The sequence below is a fragment of the Melozone crissalis genome, unplaced genomic scaffold, assembly GCF_028551555.1.
Source record: "Melozone crissalis strain CALT ecotype California unplaced genomic scaffold, PUWL_Pcris_2 ptg000013l_1, whole genome shotgun sequence".
NCBI classification, from domain to species: domain Eukaryota; kingdom Metazoa; phylum Chordata; class Aves; order Passeriformes; family Passerellidae; genus Melozone; species Melozone crissalis.
This window is the reverse complement of record NW_026535791.1, coordinates 4,874,124-4,887,322: the sequence shown is the minus strand read 5'-3', so window position 1 is coordinate 4,887,322 and position 13,199 is coordinate 4,874,124. Positions and strand designations below refer to the sequence as shown.

General features: G+C 40.5%; 1 protein-coding gene across 5 annotated transcripts in view; it reads left to right on the top strand.

Moving 5' to 3' along the window:
* SPATA13 (spermatogenesis associated 13) overlaps positions 1-13,199 on the top strand; it is a 169,155-nt gene that overhangs the window by 129,257 nt on the left and 26,699 nt on the right. For 4 of the 5 annotated variants that reach the window (XM_054271525.1, XM_054271523.1, XM_054271522.1 and 1 more), the window contains exon 3: positions 9,854-10,216. The exons of the other annotated variant lie outside the window; for it this stretch is intronic. In XM_054271525.1, coding sequence (XP_054127500.1) covers positions 9,854-10,216 — 363 coding nt within the window. The remainder of the gene's footprint in view (positions 1-9,853; positions 10,217-13,199) is intronic. 5 annotated transcript variants of the gene reach the window in all.

Sequence of the window (13,199 nt, the reverse complement as noted above, 5' to 3'; positions counted from 1 at the left end):
CCACTGTCTGCTTCATGCTACTGTCATTTATATTCAATATGTTGCTTTTAAATGGCATGAAGCGATGATTAAGTACAAGCTTGTACTTGTGTGGAGTGTTTCACATAGTCTTTGCTTTCATGAAGGAAGAGCCCCATGTCACTGGAATAATGAAAACTTAGTCTGTTTCAGACTGGCATGTGTCAGCTACTAAAGCTGCCTGAATAAAATACTGTTCTGAATTCGTTACAAAAAAGTAAGAGTTGAGTTACTTGACATTTCACCTAGTCTTTCACAAACTCTTAGATCATGTGGTATTTAGGTTGCCTTGCTGGCATCTGGCTTCACAGTACACCAGACTTTTTATTACTTGAGTACCTTATCTGCATGACCATAAGTGCATGATAAATTACAGTGAAGAGGTAACTCTGCTGTAATTATGATTGAGTCACAGTTTATTTGCAGACAATATTTTACATGTTCTAAGACCTGTCTGTCAACTCTTTTATGTTCATGCCATATAAAAGTCACTGGTCCCAGCTAGTCCACATCATAAAGTGCCCAGTGCTCAGCTGTTGGTGAAGTTGAGCTGGTTTGTCCTGGACAGGTCTCTGGACTCTGAATATTGAGCACACAGGGTTTAACTTGGAGGACAGCTTGTAAAGATGAAGAGGAAGAAGGCCTTTACGGGTGGGGACTCAGATATGTCCTCACTGTTTGTCCTCACTATTTCTAGCTTCAAAAAGTGTCCTCACAGTGAAGGACCAAAGGGTGGTAGCTGGATGTGGTCGTGTTCAGTGCCTGCAAGGAGCAAGCAGCAGCCAGGATCTGAGGGCGACCATCTGTAGTACATACCTCAAGTTCCTGAGTGCTGTGGGGCTGGGCATGAGCCCACCTGCTGGGAGCTAGCTGCTTTCAGCTCTCTGAACTCTTCTTTTTGGATTTATTCACCTCTGGTTCATCCATGTGCAGTTTAGAGTGTAGCTTAATCAACCTAATGTGTATAACTGTAAATATGATAAACTGTGAGGGATAATTAGGTGAAGTAGTGGGGGAAATTTCTTAAACTGGGTTTATTCCTAAGGGGCTCGTAATTTGGAGTGAGGGCTCACCCCTCCAATGGCACTCTGGTCTCTCTGACTACAGCGCCATGGACAGAGCAGCAGAACCCTGACACAGGGTCTGAACAGCTTCTTACAGAAAACTGAGGTTTCAGTTAGACCAAACAACACTGGATTTGCACTAAACTCTGAACTGCTCTGCACAAGTCAGGGTGCATTCACACAATGTCCCCACAGTCACTCAGTGAGTGACTTCCAGATGCATTTGCCCAGAGCTAGACTAGAAACCACTGCTCATTGCTACAAACCTAGACTGCAGAATCCATTGCTGCAATAATGCAGCAGGGAGCCCTCAAATGACAGGAATATCTTCCTATAGCAGCAAAAACTCTTTCAACTCCCAGCAGCAGAGCTGTCATCCCTTGGGTGCAGCCCATAATTGTTTGTTGCTGTATCCGCTACTAGGAAGAAGAAAAAGCAGTCGTGACAATAATCTGAATTCTGGATTGGCCTGAATTTTAGACCAAGTAACTCTGCAGTTCTTAATAAAATTAGCCATTTCTGAAAACTGTAGGATAATATAGGAGTTACTGTCATCCTCTCAGAAATGGTTTGGATGGTGACAGGGAGAGCTCAGGTGGACTTCACTGCAGTTAGCCTGGGGCAAGCTGCACCCTTTATTTATTGCATTTGTGCACCTCTGCCTTTCCAGAGCGTCCCATATTTGACTCTGCTGTAGCTGTCCAGTGGCACCTCAGTAATACCCAGGTGTTGCTCACCTGGGATCAGGAGTAATAAATAGTGCCCCAGAAAATAGAACAGCACTGTGCCCATGTGATTTGGTTTCTTACATCAAACGCAGTGTTGAGTTGTTGGCACTGAGAATCCATCTCGATGCTAGGTGGGTGAGATTTCCGAAGTGAGCAGAGGCAGCTGCAGAATCTCCCCTGAGCCACGTGCATTTTCCCTTTCTGACGTCTGGAGGCTGCCATGGTGCTGGTGCCAGGATGCTGTGGCAGGCTGGGAGACCAGCTGAGTGTTGGGGGAGAGCCCAGCAGCCTTGCCCCCGCCCCATTCTCTGGGAAGTAATAGTTGGCAGAGCTGCCCAAGGCAGCTCCTCCCCTCCCAGGCTGGGGTTTGTGACTGCTGCTGGGACTTGCTGAGGGCAGGGCTTGGGCTTGGGCAGGGACAATGAAGCTTTGCTCTGAAAGGGTGAAGAGAGTGAGGAACCAGAGGACCTCATTTTGGAGAGACTCTGAAGAGAGGCAGAGGCTTATGGCTTTTCAAGTTTTGCTTTGTTAACATGAAGTTCCGCTTCCAACCTGTGGTAATCATCTGGCTTTTGAGATCTGCCAGTGGGTATTACAAAGATAGCCTGAAAGAAGAAAAAAAGTCCCTCATTTTGCCAAATAAAGGGATTTTTTTTTTAACCTGTTACTTGTTCTGGGGTCTTCTGAGTCAATTCAGAAAATACTAGGGATTTATTTAGGATTTATTAATATCTATACATCTAAAAGAAGCAGAGAATATGAATACCCCTTCACTATACACCACAAGTTTGCAGTTCCAGTTCAGATACTGAAGGGAAGAATGGACAGTATAAGAGCATCATCCACCATCCTCAAGTATTGAGTCACCAAAATCTAGAGGAAACAGTTTTCTGGTTTTAGCACATTTGCATTTTTATATGACTGATAAGGCTATTTCTGCAAAGAAAGTACATTTCCCTGCAAACTCCTCCCCTGTGCCATTTAGAAGTATGTTAGCTGATTTGGATTTGGAAATGAATTAGAGGAGAGGATGAAGGAAATCCTTGAGGCTGAGGAACAGATTTGAGAATCATGAGATCCGCTTGTCATTTCCAGTCCTGCCCTATGCTTCTACATGACTTAAGTGCTTTGTATCTGTTCCTTATCTGTGAAATGTGGACATTACCAAGGTGAACTCACTAATCTTGGTGAAGCATATTGCTGAGAGGGAAAGCTTTATGCTTTATCATTGATTGCGATAAGCAGTCTTTCAAGGATCAGGTTAAATGAAGCAAACCTGCATTAAAAGGCCTTAGAAAATAGATGGCTAAATTTTCTTTGTATCTATATAGCCTGATCTCTTAATGTGGTTTTATAGGTGTATTTGTTAGTTAGAACACCACAATTGCTTTGGTGTTCACAGATCCCAAGTGGAAAATTATATAAATTTTTTTCCCAATTTTTAAAACTTCTAAAATTAGTGTTTCACCACAGCAGTTTGTGTTGCTAATGGGGCTTGCTTTTGCTATGTCACAGGGCACAGTAATGTTGTTTTTCTTTACTGAAATGCATAGTATTTCCTGCATCTATTCTGTGAGCTTATACTGGTGTAGTACAGTGGTATTCCTTTAGGGAGTCCCCCTCAGAAGCAGTGCTTTGCAAATTTTTCAGCTGTGGCTCCACACAATTTTTTGTTGAGGGGAGGAAGGGGAAAAGAAAAGGGAGGTTATCCTCCAAGCCGCTAAAACTTATGTAGATGTTGGCCATGGCTGTATTGCATTGATTGCCTCTGCTTTGCTTGTGTGTATAAGTGTAATTTAAGCAGGTTTTTTTTGCAATTGTTTCACAGATTGTGTTTTGCTGTCTTGCAGACCACTGGTTGAATTGCCCTTGATGTTCCAGGGATAGATAATTAATGCATTTATGTGGGGTCTTCTCAAAGGCTAATTAAAAAGAAAAGACGTTAGTGGCAGAGGAGGCAGAGGGATGTAAAGAAAAAGAATATAGTGCAGTTTGCATTTAATTACAAAGGAATAGATGGACATTTTCTTGAATTGGACTGGTTTAATAATTCTTGTTTGTTTGTGATTTAAGATGTAATTACTGAAAGTGTGCTTTCTTTGGCAGTAAAAGCAGTCATTTCCATGGTAGCTCTTGCTGTGGTATCGCTGTTTGAAATTGTCTCTGTTGGATCAATAGGGGATCACTGGGCTCTCTTGAAACTTCAGAATCTTTTTATAAAACCTAGAAAGAAAGCAATGAATAAATTTTCTCTGGGATACTTTATTTATCCAGAGTTTCATAATCTGTGTCTGTCGCAACAGTTTGCAGAAAAGCTAAAGTATTGATCGTGTCCATGAAACATAAAACAAGCTTTTAACCTCATTTGGTATTAGTGATAAATGAACTTCAACTAATGCTCTCCCAACTGCTATTTATCAGCAAGAAAAAGTGCAGCGGTTTCTTTTTATCATGTACCTAGGTGGAGACATGTCCAGACTTTTACTCTGTTAGGTCAAGGTGGTGAAGTAATTTATATCTACTAGGTCACAATATCTTGGCCCTTTTTATGTTTGGTGGCTTGTATAAACTGAAAAGCCACTTCTAATATTACTGTTGAGTTCCTAAGATTTGGCAGTTACTGTCTTATACAGAAATAATAGCTGTTTTATAGTCACCAATTAAAATATCTTATATAGCTGTCATTGCTAGTGAAAGAAATTTGTACATTTTTATATAGATCCCTAAATATATGCAGAAATGTATCTTCTTGCTCAAAATAAAAAGATACCTACATGACTTAGCACAAGTATTGTGATAGTTTCAAGCCTTGTCATTTGCAGAAGAGCACAACTGATTACCCATCAAAACTTTTCACTGAGAAGATATAGTAATTGTGTTTTGAAACTTCTCAGCCTACTCAGGTTTTCCTTGTAACTTATTCTCAGTCAGAATCAGGATCTGTTTAATTTATCACACCTTTCAATAAATTGCATTTGGAAATTAATGTGCATTTTTGTAAAGACATTATTCGATTTTGATTTTCTGTTTTCTCTGGGTTAGAAAAAGGCAGTAGTAGTTAGCAAAATTACATTTCAGCCAGGCAGCTCAAATATACAGAGATAACAGAAGAAGAAGTATTGCAACTTATTGTGTAGCTAAGGAAAACAAACAAACCCTCCCCTCCAAAAAAAAAAAAAAAAAAAAAAAAAGCAAAAAAGCAGAAGCATAGTCAGGATGCTCTTTTTCCGGGGGAAGAGGAATGCTGGGGGTCTTTGTCCAAGATGTACCTACTTGTGACTTCCCAGAAGATTATCAGGTAGGGAAAACTTTTCAGGAGAGAAGTGTCCCCTTACACCTTTGAAATTGTCTGTATGTGCATGTTATGGAACATCACTGCATTCGGAACTTAAAGGTTAAATTTTGAAAATCTGAATAGGTAATAGTAGGGGTTGAAATGCAGATTAATGGTCAAGGACTCTCAGCAATGTACACGTCATCAAGACCTTTATAAAGTGGGGATTTTAATTAGGGAGTTTATTGGCTAAACACATTGAGAAAAAAAAAACCCAAAAAAATCAGAGCTTGTTTTTCCTTTGCTATCATGGTGTCAGCCCTCAAAAGTGTCCCAACAGCAGGAGGCTGACCAGCAGCATTTTCTGTTGGGTCAGAATTGTAGTTTGGGCTTTCTCTGCAGCGGAGAATGGGGTCAGGTATAGAGGATGGAGGGTTATTCATGGTTGGTGTAACTGCACTAGCAAAAGTCCTGCCATGCAATTTCAGGTACTGGCAATTTCTTTGCCATATCACTGATAAAAGTTGCATCCACATAAGCAACATTTTATCAGTACTGTGCAATTCAGGTCTTGTGCTCCTTGGGCAGCACTTCCTCTGAAATGAGTTCTGAGTGCTGAATATATCAGAAGTACACAGTGGTCTGAGTAATAGCTGGAGAACAGGGCTCTAAAGACTAAGCTAAGATTTCAGTGATTAAACACCTGATGCTGATGTTGCTTACCTTGGTTATTAATGAGTACAGGGAATGCCAATAGCAGTCATGTGCCATTAAATGGAACAGGGTTGTACCAGGGCCAAGTTGAGCTGAGATCATTATTGAGTCCTTGAAGTTGCTGTAGCTGGATTGGGAAATCAGTCTGGGCCCAGGCATGGGAGGGGTTTGGTCTGGCTGGGCACAGACTCTGTGGTGTCATTGTTTACCTGGGAGCAGCCTGCGAGAGCTCCCACTGTAGCCTGCTGGGTGTGGTCAGGGGGTCCTGGGGAGCACAGCGTTAACAGCACACCTGAATGCGGCACCTGGAGTTGAGCCCAACTAAAAATAGCTGTCAAATGAAGTGAGGGGCAGCTATCAAAGACAGCTGCACACAGCTGGAAAAAACCTCGTGGTGAAGCTGCACATTTCTGGAGCAGGAGGTGGGGACCAAGCCGGGCTGTCCACAGCACTAGGGAACATAGTTGTAGCTCCATCTAAACCTACCTGCAATCCAGTTGACACCTGGTTCCTGCCTGTAGTGCTGCCTGGCTGGTCACTCAGTAGGCTTGGCTGATGCTCTTGTTTAGGGGCTCAGCTTGATTCCTGGAACATAAAAGATCCTGCACTGCTGGAGATGTCATGACAGGCTTCCCTTTGTCCCCAGGGGCTGCTTCTGGATGGCCCAAGCCTCCCATAGGTCCTGTGTCATACTTGCATGATGCATGGCACGTGGACATGTCTTAGATTCCTTTGGACGTTTGAAATAGCCCTGGGTGTTTATGTTCAGGCACCAAAATTTCATTCTAGATTTCTCCTGGCTATGATGACAGTTTTATTATCTAGTTAATGTACAGACAGCTCCATTGCAGAATTGAAATTAAAATGCAGGAATCTGCAGCTAAGAGTGACATATTGAAAGGGATCAATAGCAAATATAAGTGTAACCTGGATTGAAGTAGATATTCATTTTAAATGGTTGTATTTGTAGATACAGTGCTGTCAGGAATAAGGAAAGCAGTTGAAATACAATGATTTAACTAGTTTGCTGTTGTAGGAATTGAGTTATCCAGATAAAATTAATTCATTTGCATCAGCACAAACAAGCAGAGCTGTTTGCATTTGCACTCTCAGAAGAAACCTAACTGAGGATACAGCCGAAAAGGCAAGATAAATAATCTTGATTTCTAGTATTGGTGTTGCTAGACTAGCAGGTATGAATTTCAGAAAGTCCAGTGTGGATTAATCTTAGACCTTAACTTCTCAGAAATCTCAAAATGCCTTGAAATTTTTGACCAGCACTTAAAATGCATGAGCCAGTGCATTTTCATGGCATTCATCCTATATGAAGTGCCATGTCTATCTCTAGACATGTGTAGATATTCCCAGTAATAATTGCACAACACCAACATGCTTTCTCTTATAAAAGATTCATTAGGAGAAGGTGATTTGAGGTCAGCAGTGGTGCACCATATAAAGCCAGTCATAGGTGGAGTACAATTGTTTCCTCAGAATTTTTTCCTTGATGTCAAGAATCACACTTATGTTTAAGTTACTGCAGTACTGGAGCCTGTGAGTTGTGTACTGGATATTTTTATTCCTGCTAGTGAGTGGTCACTTGATAAGGTCCTGCTTGAGCAGGCCACTTAGAGGAATGTGAGATTATCAGCCTGGTTTCCCCTGTTTTTTGTAGTGACAGGGTTATGCTTTTTCTTTTAGTATTTTACAGTGCAGTTTATAGATCTAAGACTAAAAACACACATCCTTCAGCATTGTTTGTTGTACAGCAGAGATTAATCTGGCTGTCATTTGGATCACTACTTAAGGTGGAGTCCTGCAGAATGCAAGCAGTCCTCTGCAAATGTTATTGCTCAAGATAAGGGTGTAAGCAGCAGATTATGAGATGACGTGTGACGTGTCCTTCCTCAGTCTAAAAGTACAGGATCATGGTATGAACTTTGCCTGACTGGTTATGCAGAGAGAGAGTGTGCTCACATTTGTAGTTCTTATGGACGAGACTTTGCGAAACAAAACCAGAAAATGACTCTCATGAGCTCCTTTCTCAGTCACTGCATATGTGGAGACCCTTTACCTGTGTCTGATTCTGAGGTAAGAACCTTATTTAACCTGTGACTTTGCTGCTCAGTCTTGGAGGGGCTGTGCTTAAGGGACAGCTTTGCTGAAGCTGTGTTAATGCACCAGCAAGGGAGTGACTCTCTGCTTCATTAAATGTACTGTTAAAACTGATCCTGAACACAAATCTGTAGAGAACCTGAAGTTCTTGCTTGAATGACAGGTATAGAAACATTTTTTTTTTAAACTACTCTAGAATAAATGTCATGCTGTAAGGGAAATAATTGAATGTAGAACAATATACTTGGGAATATTTGAAAAGTACCATCTTCATAATTGCAGTAATCATGTTAAAATATTGACTGTTTAGTAACTCTGCTTACTGGCTAAAGTGCTTTCATACCATGGAATTAATCTTAACCTGTCTTTCAAACAAAAAGCAACATCTGCCCGCTGTATCACGAGGCTTAAAAAGAGTCATTAGATTGGTAGTGGCCTGGCTGAAAATGACAGGTAGACAAAAAGGTGCCAGAAGATAAATCCTCTGGCACAGACATCATTGCAAAAGGCTGCTTCTGGGCTGCATATTTGCTTTGGTTATTCAGTATTTGGAATGCCTTCACCTGATCTGGAACAGATGAACAAAATATAGTTAGAGAGAGATAAAATTATGCTTTTCTTTTTTGGAATACTTACTAGCTTTCTCTCTTTTCTGTTTTTATGAAGGAGCTGGGAAAAGCCAAGAAACACCAAGAAATCAGAAATTTGAGGGAAAAGTGAACAGAAATTTTTGTGTGCAGATTCTTTTCTGAAAATTTGCAAGGGTTCTGCTAGAAAAAATTACAACAGTATTACTTCAAATGCTTAAAAATGTTCCCTCTACCAAGTGTTTAGCTGAGGTTATTTTATTTCCAAACTTGTAATACCACTGCAGTTGTGATAGTTGCAGGCATTCTCTATGAGCCAGGTGTGCTGTTAAATAGGAAAAACATGCTCATTTTCCAAGCCTCCTATCTAAGCCCATAGTTTTTTTCCTGTGTTTGTGCTATAATACATCTCCGATAAAATCTTGAACCTCCCAGAGCATATGGGAAGTGAGCTTCTCCTTTCCAAACTGGACAAGCTTGCTCACCTAATTCGCTCCTGGCTGCAGAATCTCTAGATCTGACCAAGTGGCATTGTGGGAGTGAGTGGTAGGAGGGAGTGTGACTGCCCAGTCTGGCATCAGATTACAGTTACATGGATCTGCAAGCGGTCAAAATGCAGTCTTGCTGTTTGTTTTCATCACTGAACAGAGGTGGAACAGAGAAACCCATCATAGGATGGGTTGGCTTGGAAGGGACCTTAAAGATCATTCAGTTCTAGCTCACCAGCCATGGACAGGGACACCTTTCACTAGACCAGGTTGCCCAGAGCCCCATCCGGCCTTGGACCATACCAGGGTTGAAGCATGCACAGCTTCCCTGGACACCCTGTTCTGGTGCCTCACCACCTCATGGTCAAGAATGTCTTCATAATATGTAATCTAAACCCACCTTCTTTCAGTTTAAAATTGTTGCCCCATGTCCTGTTGCTACAAGCCTTAGTAAAAAGTCCAAAACCACAGGTGAGTTATATTTACTGGTGTTACCTGTGATATCCAACTTGTGCGTAGAAAAAAGTTCTATGAGCAGAGAGCTGTCTTTCTAAGGTACTATTCCATGAGTTCGGTGTCTGTGATAGGACCTATCTGTACTGCTGAGGTAATAGGTCAGTGTTTATTGTTATTAGTCTGGTTTGCCAAAGAGGTACTGATTGTTGGGTGCTTACCTTACTCAGCACAAGCATCATGATGTCTCTGCTTTGCAAAGTTATCTCTTCCTGAATTGTCAATTGCATTTATTGTATTTATGGTAACTCCTTCTGTTTTAGACACGTTAAGTTGATCTGACATATGACAAACTCACAAATTATTAACTGTCAGAAAATTCTGTGGCTTATTTGACTTGTTCACATTTAAAAAGGTTGTTTCTGATGACCACTGGAAGAGGTCCACATCCCAGGAGGAAGAAAAGGCAGACTCACAAAAAGTCACACCAAGGAAGTGGGGCTCTGGAAAAAGATCCCGGCCCAGACCTCTCTCAGACTATGGCCAAATGGCGATCCGAAGTTTGTCTATACCAGAAGATGCAGTTGCAGTGGAGTCTCAGAACACAGACAGCACAGATGGAGAATATCAGCCGGGACTGGCATCCCTTGGGTCTGGGATCCAAAGCAATACTGTAGGCTACCACAGAGGGAGGAAGAGAAGACCCATCTCCGTAATAGGTGGGGTCAATTTCTATGGAGACGATCAAGCAGAAGAGAGAGAAAATCTGCTGACACAAGTAAGATAAACAGATGTGCTCTGCAAACTGCAAAAGACCCTTTCACTTCCTTGTCTCTATCTTCAGCCTAGAAAATAGAATGGATGCTTCCTTCTCTTCCTTCCCTTTTGTCAAGCTGACATTGTGCACTTAGAATACTGCTTTCCTGGTCACTAATTACTTTGTCTTCTTGCTAAAAATGCAGCATGGAACAAACCTGATACTGACTTTGGGATAATCTTTTCTGTATTTTAAATTAATCTCATTTCTTTCTTGGCATGGTCATTATGTCTTATGTTGGACTATACGGGCGTATTTGTGTGTAAAACAGATGTGTGTTTAGTCTCCTTATAGAGGGCCTGAGGAACAGAATAATACAATCAAAGAGAATGATAACACATTATTTATTGGTCATTTCAAATTATCCAAAAGCAAGCCTGTTCAAAAACTGTGGCTTTATAAGTGGTGTTCAAAATCTTGGTTCATTTGATCTAAATTCATCTGATCTACTAAATTGATCAGATGAAACAAAGGTAGGAAACCTATTAGCAAGCAGTGTATTCTTGAACAGTACCTATATTTGCCATCTCTGTTGGCTTAAGTAAAAGAGTGAGAAATTTAAAACTTCTGAAGGGTAAAAATTGCTCCTTTCTCCCTGGAGATAGTGCTGAGCAAGTACAATATGTAGAGGAACTTACTGTTGTGTTGGTGGTCGTGGCCCCATCTTGCATTTGGTTGCAGAGCTTCAGCTTTTGTAAGACTGCACTCATCAGGTGTTTTCTGCTTTCCCTGGAAGTTGGAGGACTTCTGCCTAAAGCAATTGTCAAGCTGATAAAGCAACAGAAAAAAAGAATTAGTATTTGCATCCTCAAAAAAATTAATTCTGGTGGTTATTAATGAAATTTGAGTCCTGTTAGTCTTTCTCAAGCCACTTCATCTACCACTGGGAAGTTTACTGATAGTAAAGTGCTGGAACAATGTCAGGATTTTCAGTTTCCTGTGAAAAACATTTTGTAACATGAACACTGTTATTGTGTATTACATACTTTTTCTATAAGTCCCTGATGAAAAAATGCATCTTAATGCAAAACTCCAGCTGAAGCCAGTGAACCTTTTACCCAGGCAAAGGCCTGTGTTTCAAATCATATGTAATTAAGATATTTTAAAATTAATTCTATTTCTTAATTTGGAAGGTTAAAAAAAGAGGAAAATTATTATTGTAAATTCCATGCCATCTTACTCAAGAATAATAGATGGATTTCAAGAGATAGTAAGTATGGGCAACTTGCTGTACTGTGTAAGGGATTAAATATTCTCCAGGCCCTTCATTTAGTGCTGACACTGGAGTGATCTCTTTTGAAACCTTGTTCACATCAGTTTAATAGTGAAGGAACATGCATCAAGGCAGCTTTTTGAGTTGACTCTTTCCATGCTCCAGTGCTGCCATAACAGCTTGGCTGGGGTTAAGTTAGCACATTGCTGGATCACTGTGGTCAAGACCAAAATGATGAAGCATTCCTAACATTATTAAACCAAATTATGACCTTCCCACGCCAATTTCCCAGGGCTGCCACACATCCATGTCTGTCCAGGGAAAGGATTTGGACTGAAGCCTTATAAGAAAATTTTTGTTGCCTAGAAATAAATAGCTTTTTTTATTTACTCAGCCAGTTATTTGTATACAGTAGTTGCCATGACTTTTATTAGCTATTTGATACAACAAATCAGACCTTTTGTGGTGAAGAATTCTGGTATACTGATAAGGCATTTAGGAAATTATGTTTAAAGATGAGGTTGTAGATGAATCATATTCCATACACATTGAGGGTTTTGGCAGTCATAATAAAAAGTAAACTTTTAGCTGGAATGTGAAAAAGGACTCAACAAACAGGCATATATGCCCTAGAAGTATTTTATGTGGGGCTGTCAAAGACTGCTCTTCACACTGGTGATTTTTTTTTTATAGCTTTGAAAACTCTTGGGAATATTTGAAAAGTACAAAGCTAATTCCTCTTCGCTGTATTTTGTTCTGGTCTGACAGCTTAGGTGTGAGAAAACATTTTCAAACAATACTGTCATGGGTTTCGTAACAGAGTGTCAAGAGATAGTTCATTAAAAACCATCCCAGATGTTTCAGATTACCTGATAGCAGAACAGTAACAACTGAACAATAAGAGAAGATCTAAAGCTGAGTTTCTCTGAAGTTCATGTGCTGAAGCCTGGTTGTTTATTATGTTGAATGCTTATGCAAGATTATTCAGCCTGGCTAATGTGGCATTGTTCAGGGACAACATAAAATCAGACTCAATTTGCAAATAAAACAGGGGCAGGTTTTCCAATCGTAATTTAAGAAATTAATGATTTATCCAAAGAAAATGGCTTTGAGATAATGTTAATAATAAACTTAGTATTACCTCTTTCTTACGAGGCTCCTGGGAACTCAAAACAGAGCATCATTTGGACAATTATTATTGTCTTGTTTATTTTACTGACACGCAATACATTTTACTTATGAAAGCAGAAATCCACCACCTCTGCAGAAAACCTGTTCTAGTGTTTTACCATCCTCATCCTAGAAAACCTTTTCATTAATCTAAATTGGTCTTCCTTCAGCTGAAAGCTATTCCCCCTTGTCCTATCTCTACATGCCATTGTAAAAAGTCCCCCTCCAGCTTTCTTGTAGGCCTCCTTGGGTCCTGAAAAGCTATAGTGAGGTCTCCCTGGAGCCTTGTTTTCTCTAGGCTGAACAACCCCAGCTCTCTCAGCCCAGTCTTCATAGGAGAGGTGCTCCCACCTTCCGATCATCTTCAAAAAAGCATATTACAAGATGAAAATTACAGAGCATGTCTGACCACAACAGAAGGCTAAGGAGTTTTCAATGTAACAAAGAACTGTAATGTAATAAAACTTGTTCTGTGATGCTGGTGGACATGGTATGCAGTGTTTAAGCAATGTCCCTTGAACATAGGAGATTTTACTGCCTGTGTAATTACCTGGACTATCT